Here is a 16,397-nt window from a genome sequence, read left to right on the forward strand (position 1 = left end):
CTCCAGAGGGCCACTATAGTTCCACACTCACTCCAGAGGGCCACTATAGTTCCACATGGCCAAAGCATTTCCGGGGGTCCCCAGCTAAAAACATTGAGAACCCCTGCTACTGGTATATAGGAATGGTATTTAGATGGTATGTTGTTTAGAAAGATGCTTGATGTTTACCTGGTGTTCTAGTTACTTGGTAGCTATTTGTATTTGTTGACTAGGTTACACCCCCTTGCACTTTTGTATTATGTGCGTGACATCATCATACCTGCAAGTTATGCGGGAATGCCTAATGAGTAATGAGTGGCAAAAAAATAAAAAAAGGTCTGGCCTTGATGTTAAAGGAGCATTCAGTGATTTGGGTGATTTGGAAAACCACCCAGTCCGCCCCAGTAACAAAATGTGCACATGCACGCTCTACAGTGGGGGGAAGTGCAACAGGCCAACAGCATGTGCACCAAGGCCCGCCCCCACTCGATCATGATTGGAGGAAGGCCCCTCTCATCCTGATTGGATGACGGTTTTGCCACCCGCCACCAAAACTGAAACTAGGGTTTTTTGACCCCAGGGGCTCACTGGGGACAGGGAGGAACTCCTTATATGGTCAGCACACTCTATAGTAGGGAGGATTATCCAGAAAAAAAGAAAAAATAAGTGATATTTGAATTAAGTCAAATCACTGAATATACCTTTAAACTCACTTTGCCACTCCATTTGCCACTCACTTTATGCATGCGCCATACCCGGCCTCTATTGAGGAGATTCAAGTCTCCATGAAATAATAATCACCATCGCTTTAAAGGGATATTGCACTTTAAAAAAAAACGTCATTTCATCGTCACATCTTATCTATGTGAACACCCCAGACAGTTTTTAAGTTGCTTGATTCAGTATTTTAGCTGCCCCGCCCGCTTCCTATACAAACCCATTGTAACTTCAAACTGCATTTTAAACATGATAGTTTCATCTATGTTTTTTATGGTGACTGATACTGTACGTCATTTACTGTGAAATGGAGTTTGAAGAACAGAAAGATAAACGCAGCACCGGTCACTGAACGCAAGTTTAGTTAAGTCTATGTTATGATATAATACTGGGTTAAAGTGCATTAATAATGAACACGTGTTAGGGATGTATTTAAACGGGTCAACAGAGACAGTAGCTCCAAGCAGTGAAGAGCTTTAGTATGACTGCATCCTCATACGGAGCCACAATGCTGTCATGTGTGGCCTTGTTGTTACTGGGCTACCCGTCATGTGCAGAGGCAAGGGGAGACGCCGTGGACGAGCTTAGCTTGAATGAGATTCCACAGCAGCTTGTCAACAGAGCAGAAAGCATTACCCAAGAAACGTGCCAGCCCGACATCCATGCCGTGCTGAGAGACATGACCGCTCTGATGACAGAGCAGCGAATCCAGCTGCAAGCCACCATGGACAGACTCACGGACAGCCAAACGCTGATCAAAGGTATCAATAATGCATATTGATTACATTGAAATATTATATATTTTTTACAATCTGTACGCGTTTTCAAACGTTACTGCCCTGACGACAGCGCTGCACGTTGACCTACAGCAGACACAGGAGGAGCAAAGTGCAACCCAGCAGGAGCTACGACAAACGCAGCAGGACCTTCGAGCAGCGATGGAGAGACTCACGGACAGCGGCGGTCCGATTAAAGGTATCTCTACTGACCACGTTGTGTGTGATTAAAACTTTCATATTTGACCAAAGTGTTTTCATACATTTATTAACGTTGCATTTCATTCTCAGCATCTGTTGAAACCATTGAAGCCAGATCAAATGCCACAGAGCATGAGGTGCAGTTTCTACAGAAGCAGAATGAAGGTATACGGAACACAAATATACTTCTGTGTTCACACACAGACCTGCTAATAATCTGCATGAATGATTAATTACTTATCCTATTATATGTTGTGCAGTGTACATGTTGTACATGTAGGGAAGCTGGAAGTACATTCACTAAAAATGCTGTGACAACGCTCCACACGTCCCAAACTCTTCTCCCTTCTGGCTCCAAAACTATGGAATGCACTTCAGAACTGCAGACTCACTCCCAATCTTCCGCCATAGTCTAAAAACCCACCTCTTCAGACTCCATTTTAGCCAGTAGCACTTGCCCTAGCCTTGACGACCTTACAGGCATATGCAAAGGCTCAATTTATGTAATTTAGATAGCATTTTTGTAAACATAGTAATCTAAAGTGTATACGCATAGTTTCATGTATAGATATTCCACTGTTAGGTTCTTATCTTACGTATGATTCTTGATGACTATTGTTATGTATTACCATGTTTTTGTTCTTGCTTACTGTAAATCGCTCTGGATTAAGAGCGTCTGCTAAATTAATAAGGGAAAATTAGCGAAATGTGTGGCAAATCTGCAAAATAAATGCTTACCACTAGCTTTCTTCACAGATGTGTTCACAAAGGTGTCTACAATCACATATACATTTGTTCCAACCCAACTCCCTTGGGAAACTTTGTGACAGCTGCTGAAAGATGGGGTACCATTAACAACCAATATAAGGCAAAGATTTCCAAATTGCATACTTTAAGTAGCATGTGACATGTCACACTATTTTGCCTAAAAATGCCCATAGCCGTCATCACAAATGTGATGAGGTCAGCACATTTGGACACATTAGGGCAAGTGGCTATGGCCAAATTTCGCCCAAGGAGTATTTCCGTGCAAAACTAATGCTTGGAATGGATTCGTCATCATGAAAACCCCCTAGTTTGACATGTCCCATGCTACTTAAAGCATAATGAAATGTTGGGTGTATAGACTGTATATGTATGTATGTATAAGGCCAGAAAGTCGGGTTTTTTGCCACTCAGGTGTTCCTGCATAACTTCCGGGTATGATGAGGATGCTATGTGCATACCCTCTATTGCTAAATGCCTACATTTTAACAAAGCAAAATGGGAAAGAAAAGAGAGGGTCAAATGAAAGACTGAAAAACCCTTAGAAAATATCACATCCATCTATAAATGCACCATGTCTGTACATCTGTCATCTGTACATAAGTGTGTACTGCTGTAATCCACGTAACTCGAGAACCGTTCGCCCCACCGACGTCAAATGTCGAGTCGGTCTGACCCATGGTTGTCCAGAACCGCCACAAAAGCACAAAAGGCCTCTGCCCGGGCTCTGACAGGGCCCCTGCCCAGAGTATGGAGCTGGCCTGTTAACTTCCGACATCACAACACTCCAAATTTGGGCATGCACGACACAGAACTCCATATATAGGAATAGAGGGTATGCACGTGACATCCTCATCATACCAGGAAGTTATGCGGGAATGCCTACAGAGTGGCCAAAAACTACTTTCTGGCCTTGACAGCCCATACATCCAAACAGAAAAGTCCTGTCTGATCGCATTAAATGACTTTAAACAACATTAAATTCACTTTGTCACTCGATCTGCCATTCACTTTATGCATGCGCATACCCTCTATAAAGGAACACAGAGACAGATACAGAAATCTCCATATATGGGCATAAAAGGGAGTCAGATGGGTGGAACGGGTACTCTGACACGGGTACAACGGGTATTGCATAGATGGGTGGGGCATGGATGTCCAACTTCCATCGTTACCGACTCTGTGCTCTACAGCCGGGCACCGGTCTAGTCCTCGTAATGGGCAGAGCCACCGTTATTTTGGAAGAAACAGCCTGAAGAAACAAAGGCTGTCTCACCGAGACTCGAACATGTACGTTTGTGTGTATTCTAATTCTACCATTAGTATCGTCTGACCTTTTCAACCTTCACACAGTTTGACAAAACAAAGACACTGAGAAGTAATCCGTTTGTTTGTAAATGACAGGGAATTGTAACTGTATGTAAAATGTATTGCCTCAATTTTTCAAGACCCTAGTCTGACCATATAAGACTAGTATGTACAGTACGTGTGTGCATGCGTGCGTGCGCACATCCTAATGTACACACACACACACACACACACACACACACACACACACACACACACACACACACACACACACACACACACACACACACACACACACACACACACACACACACACACACACACACACACACACACACACACACACACACACACACACATACAATCAGCCATTTTCCAGCTATTGTCATGCTATTTTCAATGTCATCCTAAAATGTTGACGTCCTCACGAGTATAGTAATACGTGCGTGCGTGCGTGCGTGGTCAGACAAAGGAGACGGTCCAACATGCTGAGCTGAGGACATTTAAAGTCCTCCCGTCTCCGAGCAGCTCTCATCCCAAGCCACTGCACTGGTTACCGTGGAAACGCACTCAAAAGCTGCCTTCATTAAAGACTAGACTCAGCAACAATGCCCTTACTCAACCAGCATGCGCACGCGCGCACACACACACACACACACACACAGAGGGTTAACCCAGGGCAGCGCAACATGCATTCCACAACGGGAGACTGACTCCCCTCTGACTGACTCACACACACACACACACACACCCCCCCCCCCCCCCCCTCTGCAGAGCCCCAGTCTGTGGTTCAAACTGAATCTCTCTTGGCGTAATAGGACTCCGTCTTCATAAACATACGGAGGAGAGAGAAGGAGTGTTTATGACGACATTAAGCGGAGGGACCAGAACAGGGACCCAGAGAGTGGAGATAGATAGCACCACTCATTTAGTTTTCCACTCTCTGCTTTGGAACAGGTCAACAAACAATATATCAGGAGGACCACCACATAGTACATACCCCAGCTCTCAACTCCTGAACTGCTTCTAGAGCACGCACGCGTGGGTGCGCGACTGCGCGTGTGTTAGTTTTCAATGTTGCAACATATATCGTATCGATATATCGTATCGATATCGCAATATTTGGCAAAAATACCAAGATATGAAGATGTGTCCATATCGGACAGCCCTAGTGTGTGTGTGTGTGTGTGTGTGCGTACGTGCGTACAATAAAAAGATGCAGGCAGGCACCTCTAGGCTGAACTACCAAATGACATGGCAGGACACAGACGACCACATATTTACAGCACACACACTTTCGAGACACAGTTTAGTCTATCGTGTCAAAATGTTTGCTATACCTCTTCTTTCACACCTGGCGCGCGCGTATCTCTCTATCCCCCTCCCTCCCTCCCTCTCCGTCTCCCTCCGTCTCCCTCCCTCTCCCTCCCTCCCCAGTGCCTGGTACTACCAGTCTCTCGCTCTGAAAGCTGCAATTCAAAGAGCTGATTCTCTAGTCTACTGCATCAGCATAACTAAACACACACACACACACACACACACACAGTGCGTCTCTCACACACACTAATGCAATCTACACAAACATCATAAACGCATTTTTGCAGTGTGCACCACCACCGCAACTCAAATACAAACACTCACAAGCATGTTGAACATGCACTGCTGCATATATTTGTGCACGCCGTGCTGAAAGTTCACTGCACTGGAATGAGCGTCACCAGAAGGATGAAACCACCCCTCCACAGCTCAGTAGATCAACGGACCCCTCCACAGCTCAGTAGATCAACAGACCCCTCCACAGCTCAGTAGATCAACGGACCCCTCCACAGCTCAGTAGATCAACAGACCCCTCCACAGCTCAGTAGATCAACAGACCCCTCAACGGACCCCTCCACATCTCAGTAGATCAACGGACCCCTCCACAGCTCAGTAGATCAACAGACCCCTCCACAGCTCAGTAGATCAACAGACCCCTCCACAGCTCAGTAGATCAACAGACCCCTCCACAGCTCAGTAGATCAACAGACCCCTCCACAGCTCAGTAGACCAACAGACCCCTCCACAGCTCAGTAGATCAACAGACCCCTCAACGGACCGCTCCACAGCTCAGTAGATCAACAGACCCCTCCACAGCTCAGTAGATCAACGGACCCCTCCACAGCTCAGTAGATCAACAGACCCCTCCACAGCTCAGTAGATCAACGGACCCCTCCACAGCTCAGTAGATCAACAGGCCCCTCCACAGCTCAGTAGACCAACAGACCCCTCAACGGACCCCTCCACAGCTCAGTAGATCAACAGACCCCTCCACAGCTCAGTAGATCAACAGACCCCTCCACAGCTCAGTAGATCAACAGACCCCTCCACAGCTCAGTAGATCAACGGACCCCTCCACAGCTCAGTAGATCAACAGACCCCTCCACAGCTCAGTAGATCAACAGACCCCTCTACAGCTCAGTAGATCAACAGACCCCTCCACAGCTCAGTAGATCAACAGACCCCTCCACAGCTCAGTAGATCAACGGACCCCTCCACAGCTCAGTAGATCAACAGACCCCTCCACAGCTCAGTAGATCAACAGACCCCTTCACAGCTCAGTAGATCAACAGACCCCTCCACAGCTCAGTAGACCAACGGACCCCTCCACAGCTCAGTAGATCAACAGACCCCTCCACAGCTCAGTAGACCAACGGACAACTCCCTGGTACAGCGTAGAGACGCTGATCATCTGTGGTATGCAATTTAGGCATTTATGACGCTCTTAATCCAGAGCGATTTACAGCAAGAACACCACATGGTAATACATCAAATACATAGAAAGAGTCATCAAGAATCATAAGCAACATCCGTCTAACAGTATAGAATATCTGTAGAGTGAAACGATGAGTATACTATACTATACACAGAGTATAGAGTGCTATATGTCTACATAATATGCTATTCTAAATTACATGAGTTTAGCCTATGCATGCGCCTGTGGTATCGGTCCTGTGGTATAGCTGAAAGGGCTGTATGGAATCTCCATAACACAGTCATGCAGCACTTCAATTCCCTATACTTATATCATCATACTGAATGTCAATAGTGAGAAATTGCCTATCTATAAGCAACAACACGTCGCATTGTGTTGTGAGCTTGTAGATCAGCTATCTTTTGCCGAATTCTCACGTATTTTCTGTCAAATATATTACAGGGACCCCCATAAGAGAAGATTTTACGGCTCTAGCAGACCACCGCCATTTAATGGAATTTCTATCTCTGAGACCCTAATTTATATTGTAAAATCAACGTTAATTTAACTCCGATAGTGTACAAATGGAACCAAATGGACACGTTAGGCAGTAGGGTCCAATTGGTTCCATGTGTACGCTCTCAGAGTTACAGACCCATAAGGGTCCATTTGATTCCAAACTACCATTTAGCTGGAGACCCCCTGGAACTCCCTCCCCACTTTGGGAACCACTGCTCTACACAGCGTTGCACTTTCCAACTGAACCCATGTTATGTAAACCCTAGTATCGCGTTGCCAGACTGTTGCCTCTCGCAATTTTCAAATGCTTCCGTCATACAGTCTACAACGGAGACTGACAACGGAAGCTCTGATCATGAACAGGCGATAAAGCGAGAGTGGAGCCTCCTCCCCACTTCCGTTTTGTCTTTACAGTCGCGCAAGTTTTATCCTAATATAAATAGAATCATCTAAGCATAAGCATTGGAAATAAAATAATAAAATGTAAAGAAATTTTAAAACATATTTTCGTGAACCTAAATGGCAGCTTCCTTGCTCGGATTCCGTGAGGTGTAGTTCCAGACTCTATATAGCATTCGGAGATTGTGGAATAGTTGTCTGGCTATGTCAACCCAGACACACTGTAGATGGATACTGATCCTACCACAGCTCTTTCCTCGTTCATTGACAAGTGACGGATCGCAACACTGCCAAGGAAACGAACGACCATCGCTAGCAGACAGAATGTCAGATTAGCCAAACACTGTAATTTAGCTGAATTTCCATAAAACAATTACGGACCATGTGTTCAAAAATACATACTTTTTCTTTCTTTTTTGTTTTTACTATCGTGAAATATGCTGAGCGGGTCTAATGCTTTGGCAGGACCCACACTCACTGGAACTAAAATTAGGATGACAACAAGGATGGTTTTATGGAAGCAAAAACCCACCCCCTCACACACCCCACCCCACCCCACGACCACAGCAACTAAAGGAAAGCGCTGGCTGATTTTTACCTATGAACGTTGCGAGAGAGAGAGAGAGAGAGAGAGAGAGAGAGAGAGAGAGAGAGAGAGAGAGACTGCAGTGCAGAGATGAAGTTGAGTCCACATACTGTACTGTAGCAGCACTTACTGTACCAGCAGCGAGACAAACAGCACTGGAACATAACAATTAATTACAGGGAGCAGATAATTGCTGGTACAAGGTATTGATGCGCACACACGTAGTAGTATAGTAGTGTGTGTGTGTGTGTGTGTGTGTGTGTGTGTGTGTGTGTGTGTGTGTGTGTGTGTGTGTGTGTGTGTGTGTGTGTGTGTGTGTGTGTGTGTGTGTGTGTGTGTGTGTGTGTGTGTGTGTGTTTGTTTGTTTGTTTGTTTGAGAGAGAGAGAGACAGACAGACAGACACCAGGGAAGTTATAATTCAGACAGGATACACTTTGATGGCTCCTGACTTGGTACCGATGGCCATCAGCTGCAGTTTGGGGTCGTAGGCCAGAGCACTCGGCTGGTGAGGAAATCCATGTTCCACAGTCTGAGGAGAGAGACAGATGAACCAAGACAGAGAGTTAAACACAAGGTGAAGGAGAGCGTGCGTGCGAGCGTGCGAGCGTGCGTGCGTGCGTGATCACATAGCATGAGTCACCATTGTGAGTTTGTGTATCTATCGTCTGTTTGTGTTTAAAGAAATGTTTGAAAAAAATTAAATACAATTATATTGTCACACTATACGATATTGAGGTCAAAATATTGTGATAATGATTTCGTCCCCATTTCCCAGCCCTGCGTGCGTGCGTGCGTGCGTGCGTGCGTGCGTGCGTGCGTGCGTGCGTGCGTGCGTGCGTGCGTGCGTGCGTGTGCACACACATGGGACAGAGACAGACTGTGCAGTCAGCGAGGCGTCTGAAAGGGAGGACACCCTTAATAAAACGTTACGGCAAAGCTTTAAAAAGTAGTGACGAAGGAGCATTGTTTAATTGCAATGTTCTGCACAGGCCTTGTTAAGTGGGATTAACATGAATTTGCTCATGTTTTAGTGGACAGCTGGGGGAATATTTAGGTCCATCAGCGTGAAAGAAAAGACGAACAAACAAATTGAGGACATTTTCTGGGAAATCTGGGTTAATATTAACATATATTATTCTAGGACAGTGGTTTTCAACTAGTGGTCTGGGGACCACCAGTGGTCCTTGAGGGGGTTCCAGGTGGTCCCCAGCTAAGTTATGGAGAGTTGTATAACCAAATGGACCCTTATAGATCTTTAACTCTTCAGAGTGTGAAATGAAACCAAATTTACCGTCTCAGTTAAATTATTGTTAAACATCTACATTACTTAATTTACAAGAAGTCTACACAATAAGAGAATGTAGAAGAATTGTTATTTTGATCAGCGTTTGCCAGTTTGCCTGTTATCTCTCCTATGGTACCAACATCAATACAGCATGGAATTGTGGACAAAGTCTTATCCAATGACAACAAAATATTTTGGGTCTGAGAGGCTGAAAAAGGTCATCAGATGGTGGTCCGTGGCTCAAATGCCAAATAAATAATGGACCTTGATGAAAAGGGTTGAAAACCACTGTTCTAGGAGAAGATCATACACGTTTCATTCAGTGTCTCTCCACGCATATTTCACCACATCACTCGTGAGATTCCAAGACATTGTTGACGGGATTGTCAACAATAATTTTAATTCAATAATTTTATTGACAGAAAATTGCAACTTTGCAAGGAGAATTTAAACAAACATGGTGTATGCTAATGTATGTTGACTGTGCATCTGTCATAATAGGTGATCATTTGGGTCAAATTCTGGACGACAAACATTTGGTTTTTTTTCAAACATTTTTTAATACAGAGTGTGTGTGTGTGTGTGTGTGTGTGTGTGTGTGTGTGTGTGTGTGTGTGTGCTTTGTCAAATCAATAATATTTAGCACAACACAAGACCCACCCACACATAACACTGGGGGACATTGCATTTGACATAGATTACATTAAAAAAAATGAAACTGGTCTGTTAACCATAACATGTTTAACATTCATATAAATCCACTATGAGAAAGCGATGAGAAATGACCAAGCTACAGGGGGTGCTTCTGAGTACAGACATGAACATGAGAAATGACCAAGCTACAGGGGGTGCTTCTGAGTACAGACATGAACATGAGAAATGACCAAGCTACAGGGGGTGCTTCTGAGTACAGACATGAACATGACAAATGACCAAGCTACAGGGGGTGCTTCTGAGTACAGACATGAACATGAGAAATGACCAAGCTACAGGGGGTGCTTCTGAGTACAGACATGAACATGAGAAATGACCAAGCTACAGGGGGTGCTTCCGAGTACAGACATGAACATGAGAAATGACCAAGCTACAGGGGGTGCTTCTGAGTACAGACATGAACATGAGAAATGACCAAGCTACAGGGGGTGCTTCTGAGTACAGACATGAACATGGGAAATGACCAAGCTACAGGGGGTGCTTCTGAAATGACCAAGCTACAGGGGGTGCTTCTGAGTACAGACATGAACATGAGAAATGACCAAGCTACAGGGGGTGCTTCTGAGTACAGACATGAACATGGGAAATGACCAAGCTACAGGGGGTGCTTCCGAGTACAGACATGAACATGAGAAATGACCAAGCTACAGGGGGTGCTTCTGAGTACAGACATGAACATGAGAAATGACCAAGCTACAGGGGGTGCTTCTGAGTACAGACATGAACATGAGAAATGACCAAGCTACAGGGGGTGCTTCCGAGTACAGACATGAACATGAGAAATGACCAAGCTACAGGGGGTGCTTCTGAGTACAGACATGAACATGAGAAATGACCAAGCTACAGGGGGTGCTTCTGAGTACAGACATGAACATGAGAAATGACCAAGCTACAGGGGGTGCTTCCGAGTACAGACATGAACATGAGAAATGACCAAGCTACAGGGGGTGCTTCTGAGTACAGACATGAACATGAGAAATGACCAAGCTACAGGGGGTGCTTCTGAGTACAGACATGAACATGAGAAATGACCAAGCTACAGGGGGTGCTTCTGAGTACAGACATGAACATGAGAAATGACCAAGCTACAGGGGGTGCTTCCGAGTACAGACATGAACATGAGAAATGACCAAGCTACAGGGGGTGCTTCTGAGTACAGACATGAACATGAGAAATGACCAAGCTACAGGGGGTGCTTCTGAGTACAGACATGAACATGGGCGTGTTAAATGACCAAGCTACAGGGGGTGCTTCTGAGTACAGACATGAACATGGGCGTGTTAAATGACCAAGCTACAGCCAGGGGGTGCTTCTGAGTACAGACATGAACATGGGCGTGTTAAATGACCAAGCTACAGGGGGTGCTTCTGAGTACAGACATGAACATGGGCGTGTTAAATGACCAAGCTACAGGGGGTGCTTCTGAGTACAGACATGAACATGGGCGTGTTAAATGACCAAGCTACAGGGGGTGCTTCAGAGTACAGACATGAACATGGGCGTGTTAAATGACCAAGCTACAGGGGGTGCTTCTGAGTACAGACATGAACATGGGCGTGTTAAATGACCAAGCTACAGGGGGTGCTTCTGAGTACAGACATGAACATGGGCGTGTTAAATGACCAAGCTACAGGGGGTGCTTCTGAGTACAGACATGAACATGGGCGTGTTAAATGACCAAGCTACAGGGGGTGCTTCTGAGTACAGACATGAACATGGGCGTGTTAAATGACCAAGCTACAGGGGGTGCTTCTGAGTACAGACATGAACATGGGCGTGTTAAATGACCAAGCTACAGGGGGTGCTTCCGACTACAGACATGAACATGGGCGTGTTAAATTACCAAGCTACAGGGGGTGCTTCCGAGTACAGACATGAACATGGGCGTGTTAAATCTCACGCCCTCTGATGAATGATCCGAAATTATGAATCTGTTTTTGATTCAGTGAACATCTGAAAGTGATAAACCCAACCGTATAGACTCGAGTGTATCTGTGTGACATCATCATCATCATACCAGGAAGTTATGTGGGAACTGGGAACGCCTACTGAGTGGCAGAAAAACTGATTTCTGGCCTTGACAGCCCATACATCCAAACAGAAAAGTAATATCTGATTGTATTAAATGACGTTAAACTCACTTTGCCACTCACTTTAGTTTATGCATGCGCATACCCTCTAAAGCCTACTTAATTTGACTAGATTTAATACCAACCAACAATCAAGGCAAAACATATTTTGAGAGGCAGTAGGCAGGCCACTGTACAAATTAAAAAGAAACATGAACTTAAGTCTGACCTTATGATCAGTGACACAAATTCTTCCACCAATTCCACATGCTGTCCCCATCCCCAATCACATGTTTAATGTCCGACAGTCGATGTCAAATGCGTCCTGGAAAACACCATTGTGCTCTTCTTAACAGGACTACTGAGGTCCAACTAGGCAATGCTGCTCACACTAAAAAATTACTGGCCCTCCAATATGTTCTGAAAACAATTAAGATATTCTATATTTAATTTGGATTCTGTTCAGACGAGACATTTAAGAATTTGTTCAAACGCAATCATTATATAAAAAAGGTAGTACTGTGTTAATAGACAAGGCCTAAACTAAACTAGTGGGTTTATTCAAACATAGGATCAATGTCCCAGGATTCCCTTCGCCCTGTGATCCACTGCCCGTGATTTATTTTCTCACTCCGTGCCAAAAGTTCAGGGACCCCATCTGACATCTGTTCGCTCTGATTGACACAGAATGCAGTCAGACAGTCAGCAGGTCAAGGCCAGTCGTTCTCAGCTGGTTTTGGCTTGCCCTGGATGTCAAATGGAACTTGTTGTCACTGCCGTTGCAGTCAAAACCAAAAAAAAACTGTATACATTCCTTCATTGTCAATTAAAATTATATTCAATTCACAACTGCTATAAGTTATCACTGGTCCAGAGAAATACAATCTCACTTCCTACTATGCCTCCCATGCTAAACATACATGCACACTAATGGTATGATAAGGCACAATTTTCTCACAAATGACCACCCACATGGCATAGGTCAAAGTGTGGCCCAGGGACCCTCAGGGTTATTTGAGAGGGTTCAAATGGACCGTTACGCAGGGGTTGACAACTTGACACTAAGGTATCCGAGCCACTTGCCTGTCGGGCAAGTACAGGTCATGTTCTACTTGCCCAAAGGTCATGTCCGCTTACCCGAAAAATACATTTTCCATTAAAAAGGTCACATTTGCGCATGTAGGGACAAAAAAAAGGGGGGGGGGGAATAAATCAAATTGATAACTACCGAGTGACTACAGTGACTTTGAAAAAAAAGAGAATGAGTGTGACTGTTAGTTGTAAAACGCTAGTATTGTTCTTCATAAATAGCCTATATTAGACCCATTTAATGAAGACGGAATGCACTTGCTCATCAGGGAACCTGAAAGCAAACTCCACTTGCCCGAATGTTTTATTTACTTGCAGTTGGACAGGGGTTGACACTAAGGTCTTAGAGGCACTTGCCCGTCAGGCAAGTACAGGTAATGTCCTACTTGCCCATGTGTCATGCCCACTTGCCCGAAAAGTAAATAGTTAATTATAAAGTTATAGGTAAAATTTTAATTACCGTTCAATTTAAAACCTTTTTTGTTTTACTTTCTGGGGCTATCTGAAAAAAAATGTCATACCTCGTTTTTTTATGCCAAATACCTACATATGTATGTACCTACCTTATATTTTTAACAGCTCTTATTTTACTTTCCAATCCACAGACCAGAAGACACCGTCCAGGTGTTTAGACAGAGATCTTGTGTTGTGTTTACAGGCAGTTGCGTCACCTCCCAAACGAGCACTTGCCCAGTCGGGCTAACTCCACCTGCCCTGAAAGTTGTATTTACAATACATGCCAGGGGCAGATGGGCAACCCTTAAGCCTGAACCACAACAGATGGTCGCCATGCAACTCCTTGCAACCAATATTCCCAATGGCAGTTGCGAGAAGTTGCATTGGTGTGGTTTTGCTTTGTGGCAAGGAGTTGCGAGTAGTTGCAGCTGGTGTGGTTTGGCCCTAAGAAACACTGGCTGACATACAGTAGGTTAGGTAGCAGGCACAGTATAGTAGCTGATCGATGCATGTTCTTATGCATACTTTGCTCACCAGTATAGTAACATAAGTCTAGGTGATAACATACTGTACGGACACCGTTTTTAAACTAGTTTCACTGGCACTCACTTCTTGTACCTCACATAGAACCATCACACAAGGGGGGTCTCCCCAGAGTAAAAGACAATCTCACATTTACCCATAATGGCTTATTTCCAAGTTTAGTGGCGACTGGGGAGCCAACCGTGGCTTGGAGAACATGAAACCCGAGACTCAAATTCAACAATGGAAATGCTTTCACCCGATGGCCCCTCATAAACAGACCGATTCTGAAACCATGTTTAGAAGAGTGTGGGCTCTTAAAACCAAAAAAGACAAACAAGGATATCCTCTACAACTCTAGTCTCCACCATGACAGTGTTTCTCAATCAGTGGTTTGACATCCAAGATGCATTCTCACATTGCAGGCTCTCATGGGGATGTCAACATACAGCAGAGGGGAGAACATTGTGTTATATTCTAAAACAGAGTTGTGGTGACTGGTTCTTAACTTCCTATGGGCTGAGCAACAGCATCAACTCACTGCTCTCTGTCTGTCTAATACACTACAGGGCAGGCTGGACTGTAAAGACAGAATATCCGCAGATGAAATCATCGTGCATGCATCAGCAATTCTTAAACCCAAACAAAACTATCTAACAAAACAAAAACCGAGCAATGTTCCATATGGACAGCAGCAGCATCATGCAGCTCTCTGGTGAAGTTCTGAGCTATGCAATGTCCAAACCACTTAAAGTAATCCCAATAATCTGCACCCTAGATGATAATCCGTAGCATTATCCACAACAGGGGTGTTCACTCTAAATTCGCAGTATTAGAGCTAGAGGGTGTCTGAGTGACTGTCTGCATGTGCTTGAACGTCAGTTTGAAATCAGAGCTCCCATTTGGCTGGAAACACACTATACTAACGCGCCGTGAAAGCAATTAAAAACCCACACTAGATGCATTCCAGTCTCGCCTTCTTCAGCCATGCGCTTTTAAAACCAGCATCATCTATTAAAAAAAATGCAATAGGAAGCCTATAGAAATCAGGACGACACAGCTAGGGAGAGCAGAGAGGAGCGGTCGAGGGAGACCAAAGCTTCACACACACAACAAATTCCTGTGTGTCCATTTGTATTGTAACTCCCGAGTGTCACTGTAGCGGTGTAGCCTACTACACACAACACACACATGTAACCAAATGGTCTGGTGGAGGGTCGGGACCGTTACATTTTGGCGCACACCCAAATTAAATTGTAGTAATGATGCAGAGTAAACCTCGCTCGACTCACTCCCCCCACCCCCCCAAAAATGTGCCGTTACCCCAAAACTCGCCTTGGGCTGGGTTCTCTGTTTGAGGGACAAGGGGAGCATTCCCTGGTATAGTCACAGGCAGCAGCCCAGCTAGACAGACAAACAGAGACAAGTGCGTTGGCGTTGTTGTTGTGTTGCAATTGCAAATGTTAAACGTTCCGTTACTTCCTTTACCTTGTTGAAGGCGAACAGCTCCTGCTTGATCTTCTCTCGCTGCGGGTCGTTGCCCTGCCGACGAAACCTGAACTTCATCATCTTGAAGAAGAAGCTTCAAGCTCCCGAACAGGGGCCGACCGACCGGTGGGGAGGAGGACGAGGAGGGGGGAACCGGGGAAAGGAACGGAATTGGGGTGAGTGGGTGGTGGGGGGGGATAATAACACAAATCCTCAGCCAGGGGTTGTTGAAGGAAGGGGTGCGCTCGAGGCTCGAGCAATGCTACCGAACTAGTCCATGCAGGGTAAATAAATGAAAGCCAGGCTGGCTTCTTCTTGCAGCAGCAGCAGGGCAGCACGCAGACAGGCTCTGCTGCTGCTTTCGTAGTGTTGCAGTTTATTGTGCGGGGCTGCGGCTCTCTCTCTCTCTCTCTCTCTCTGTTCAGGTCGTGGGTTGGGTTAGAGAGACCACTGTTTCCCAAACGGTGGCTCGGGACCCATATTGTGGGTCACAGACATTTATTATGGGTCCCTTTATTTTCTGTTTGTTTCCTACATTTTGTTTTGAGTTATTGTTGTCTAAAAAGTAAAAACATAAAAAAGACAAACAATTTTAGTAATCATGAATAGAAAAATAATAATATGTTTTTTGTTTTTTTCAGTATAATTTAATTTTAAAAAAATCAAAAGAATTACATAAATGATATAAAACAAGCGAAGCAACGCGTTGTGCGCTTGAAGATCTGCTCTTTTCACAAGTTTGTTTGGGTCCAGGACAAACGTCTAGTCATCTCTCTTTTGGCTCTAAAAGTT

The 16,397-nt window shown here is 44.8% G+C and overlaps 1 protein-coding gene across 2 annotated transcripts in view; it reads right to left on the minus strand.

The window, feature by feature from the left end:
* Positions 1–16,146, minus strand: part of llgl1 (LLGL scribble cell polarity complex component 1) — a 95,750-nt gene extending 79,604 nt beyond the window's left edge. For both annotated transcript variants that reach the window (XM_079519683.1, XM_079519682.1), the window contains exons 1-2: positions 15,606–16,146; positions 8,414–8,511 (exon numbers count right to left, since the gene is read on the minus strand). In XM_079519683.1, coding sequence (XP_079375809.1) covers positions 8,414–8,511; positions 15,606–15,686 — 179 coding nt within the window. In that variant the 5' untranslated portion in view covers positions 15,687–16,146. The remainder of the gene's footprint in view (positions 1–8,413; positions 8,512–15,605) is intronic.
* Positions 16,147–16,397: the final 251 nt, after the last annotated feature.

The sequence above is a fragment of the Electrona antarctica genome (genome assembly GCF_951216825.1).
Source record: "Electrona antarctica genome assembly, chromosome: 14".
NCBI classification, from domain to species: Eukaryota; Metazoa; Chordata; class Actinopteri; order Myctophiformes; family Myctophidae; genus Electrona; species Electrona antarctica.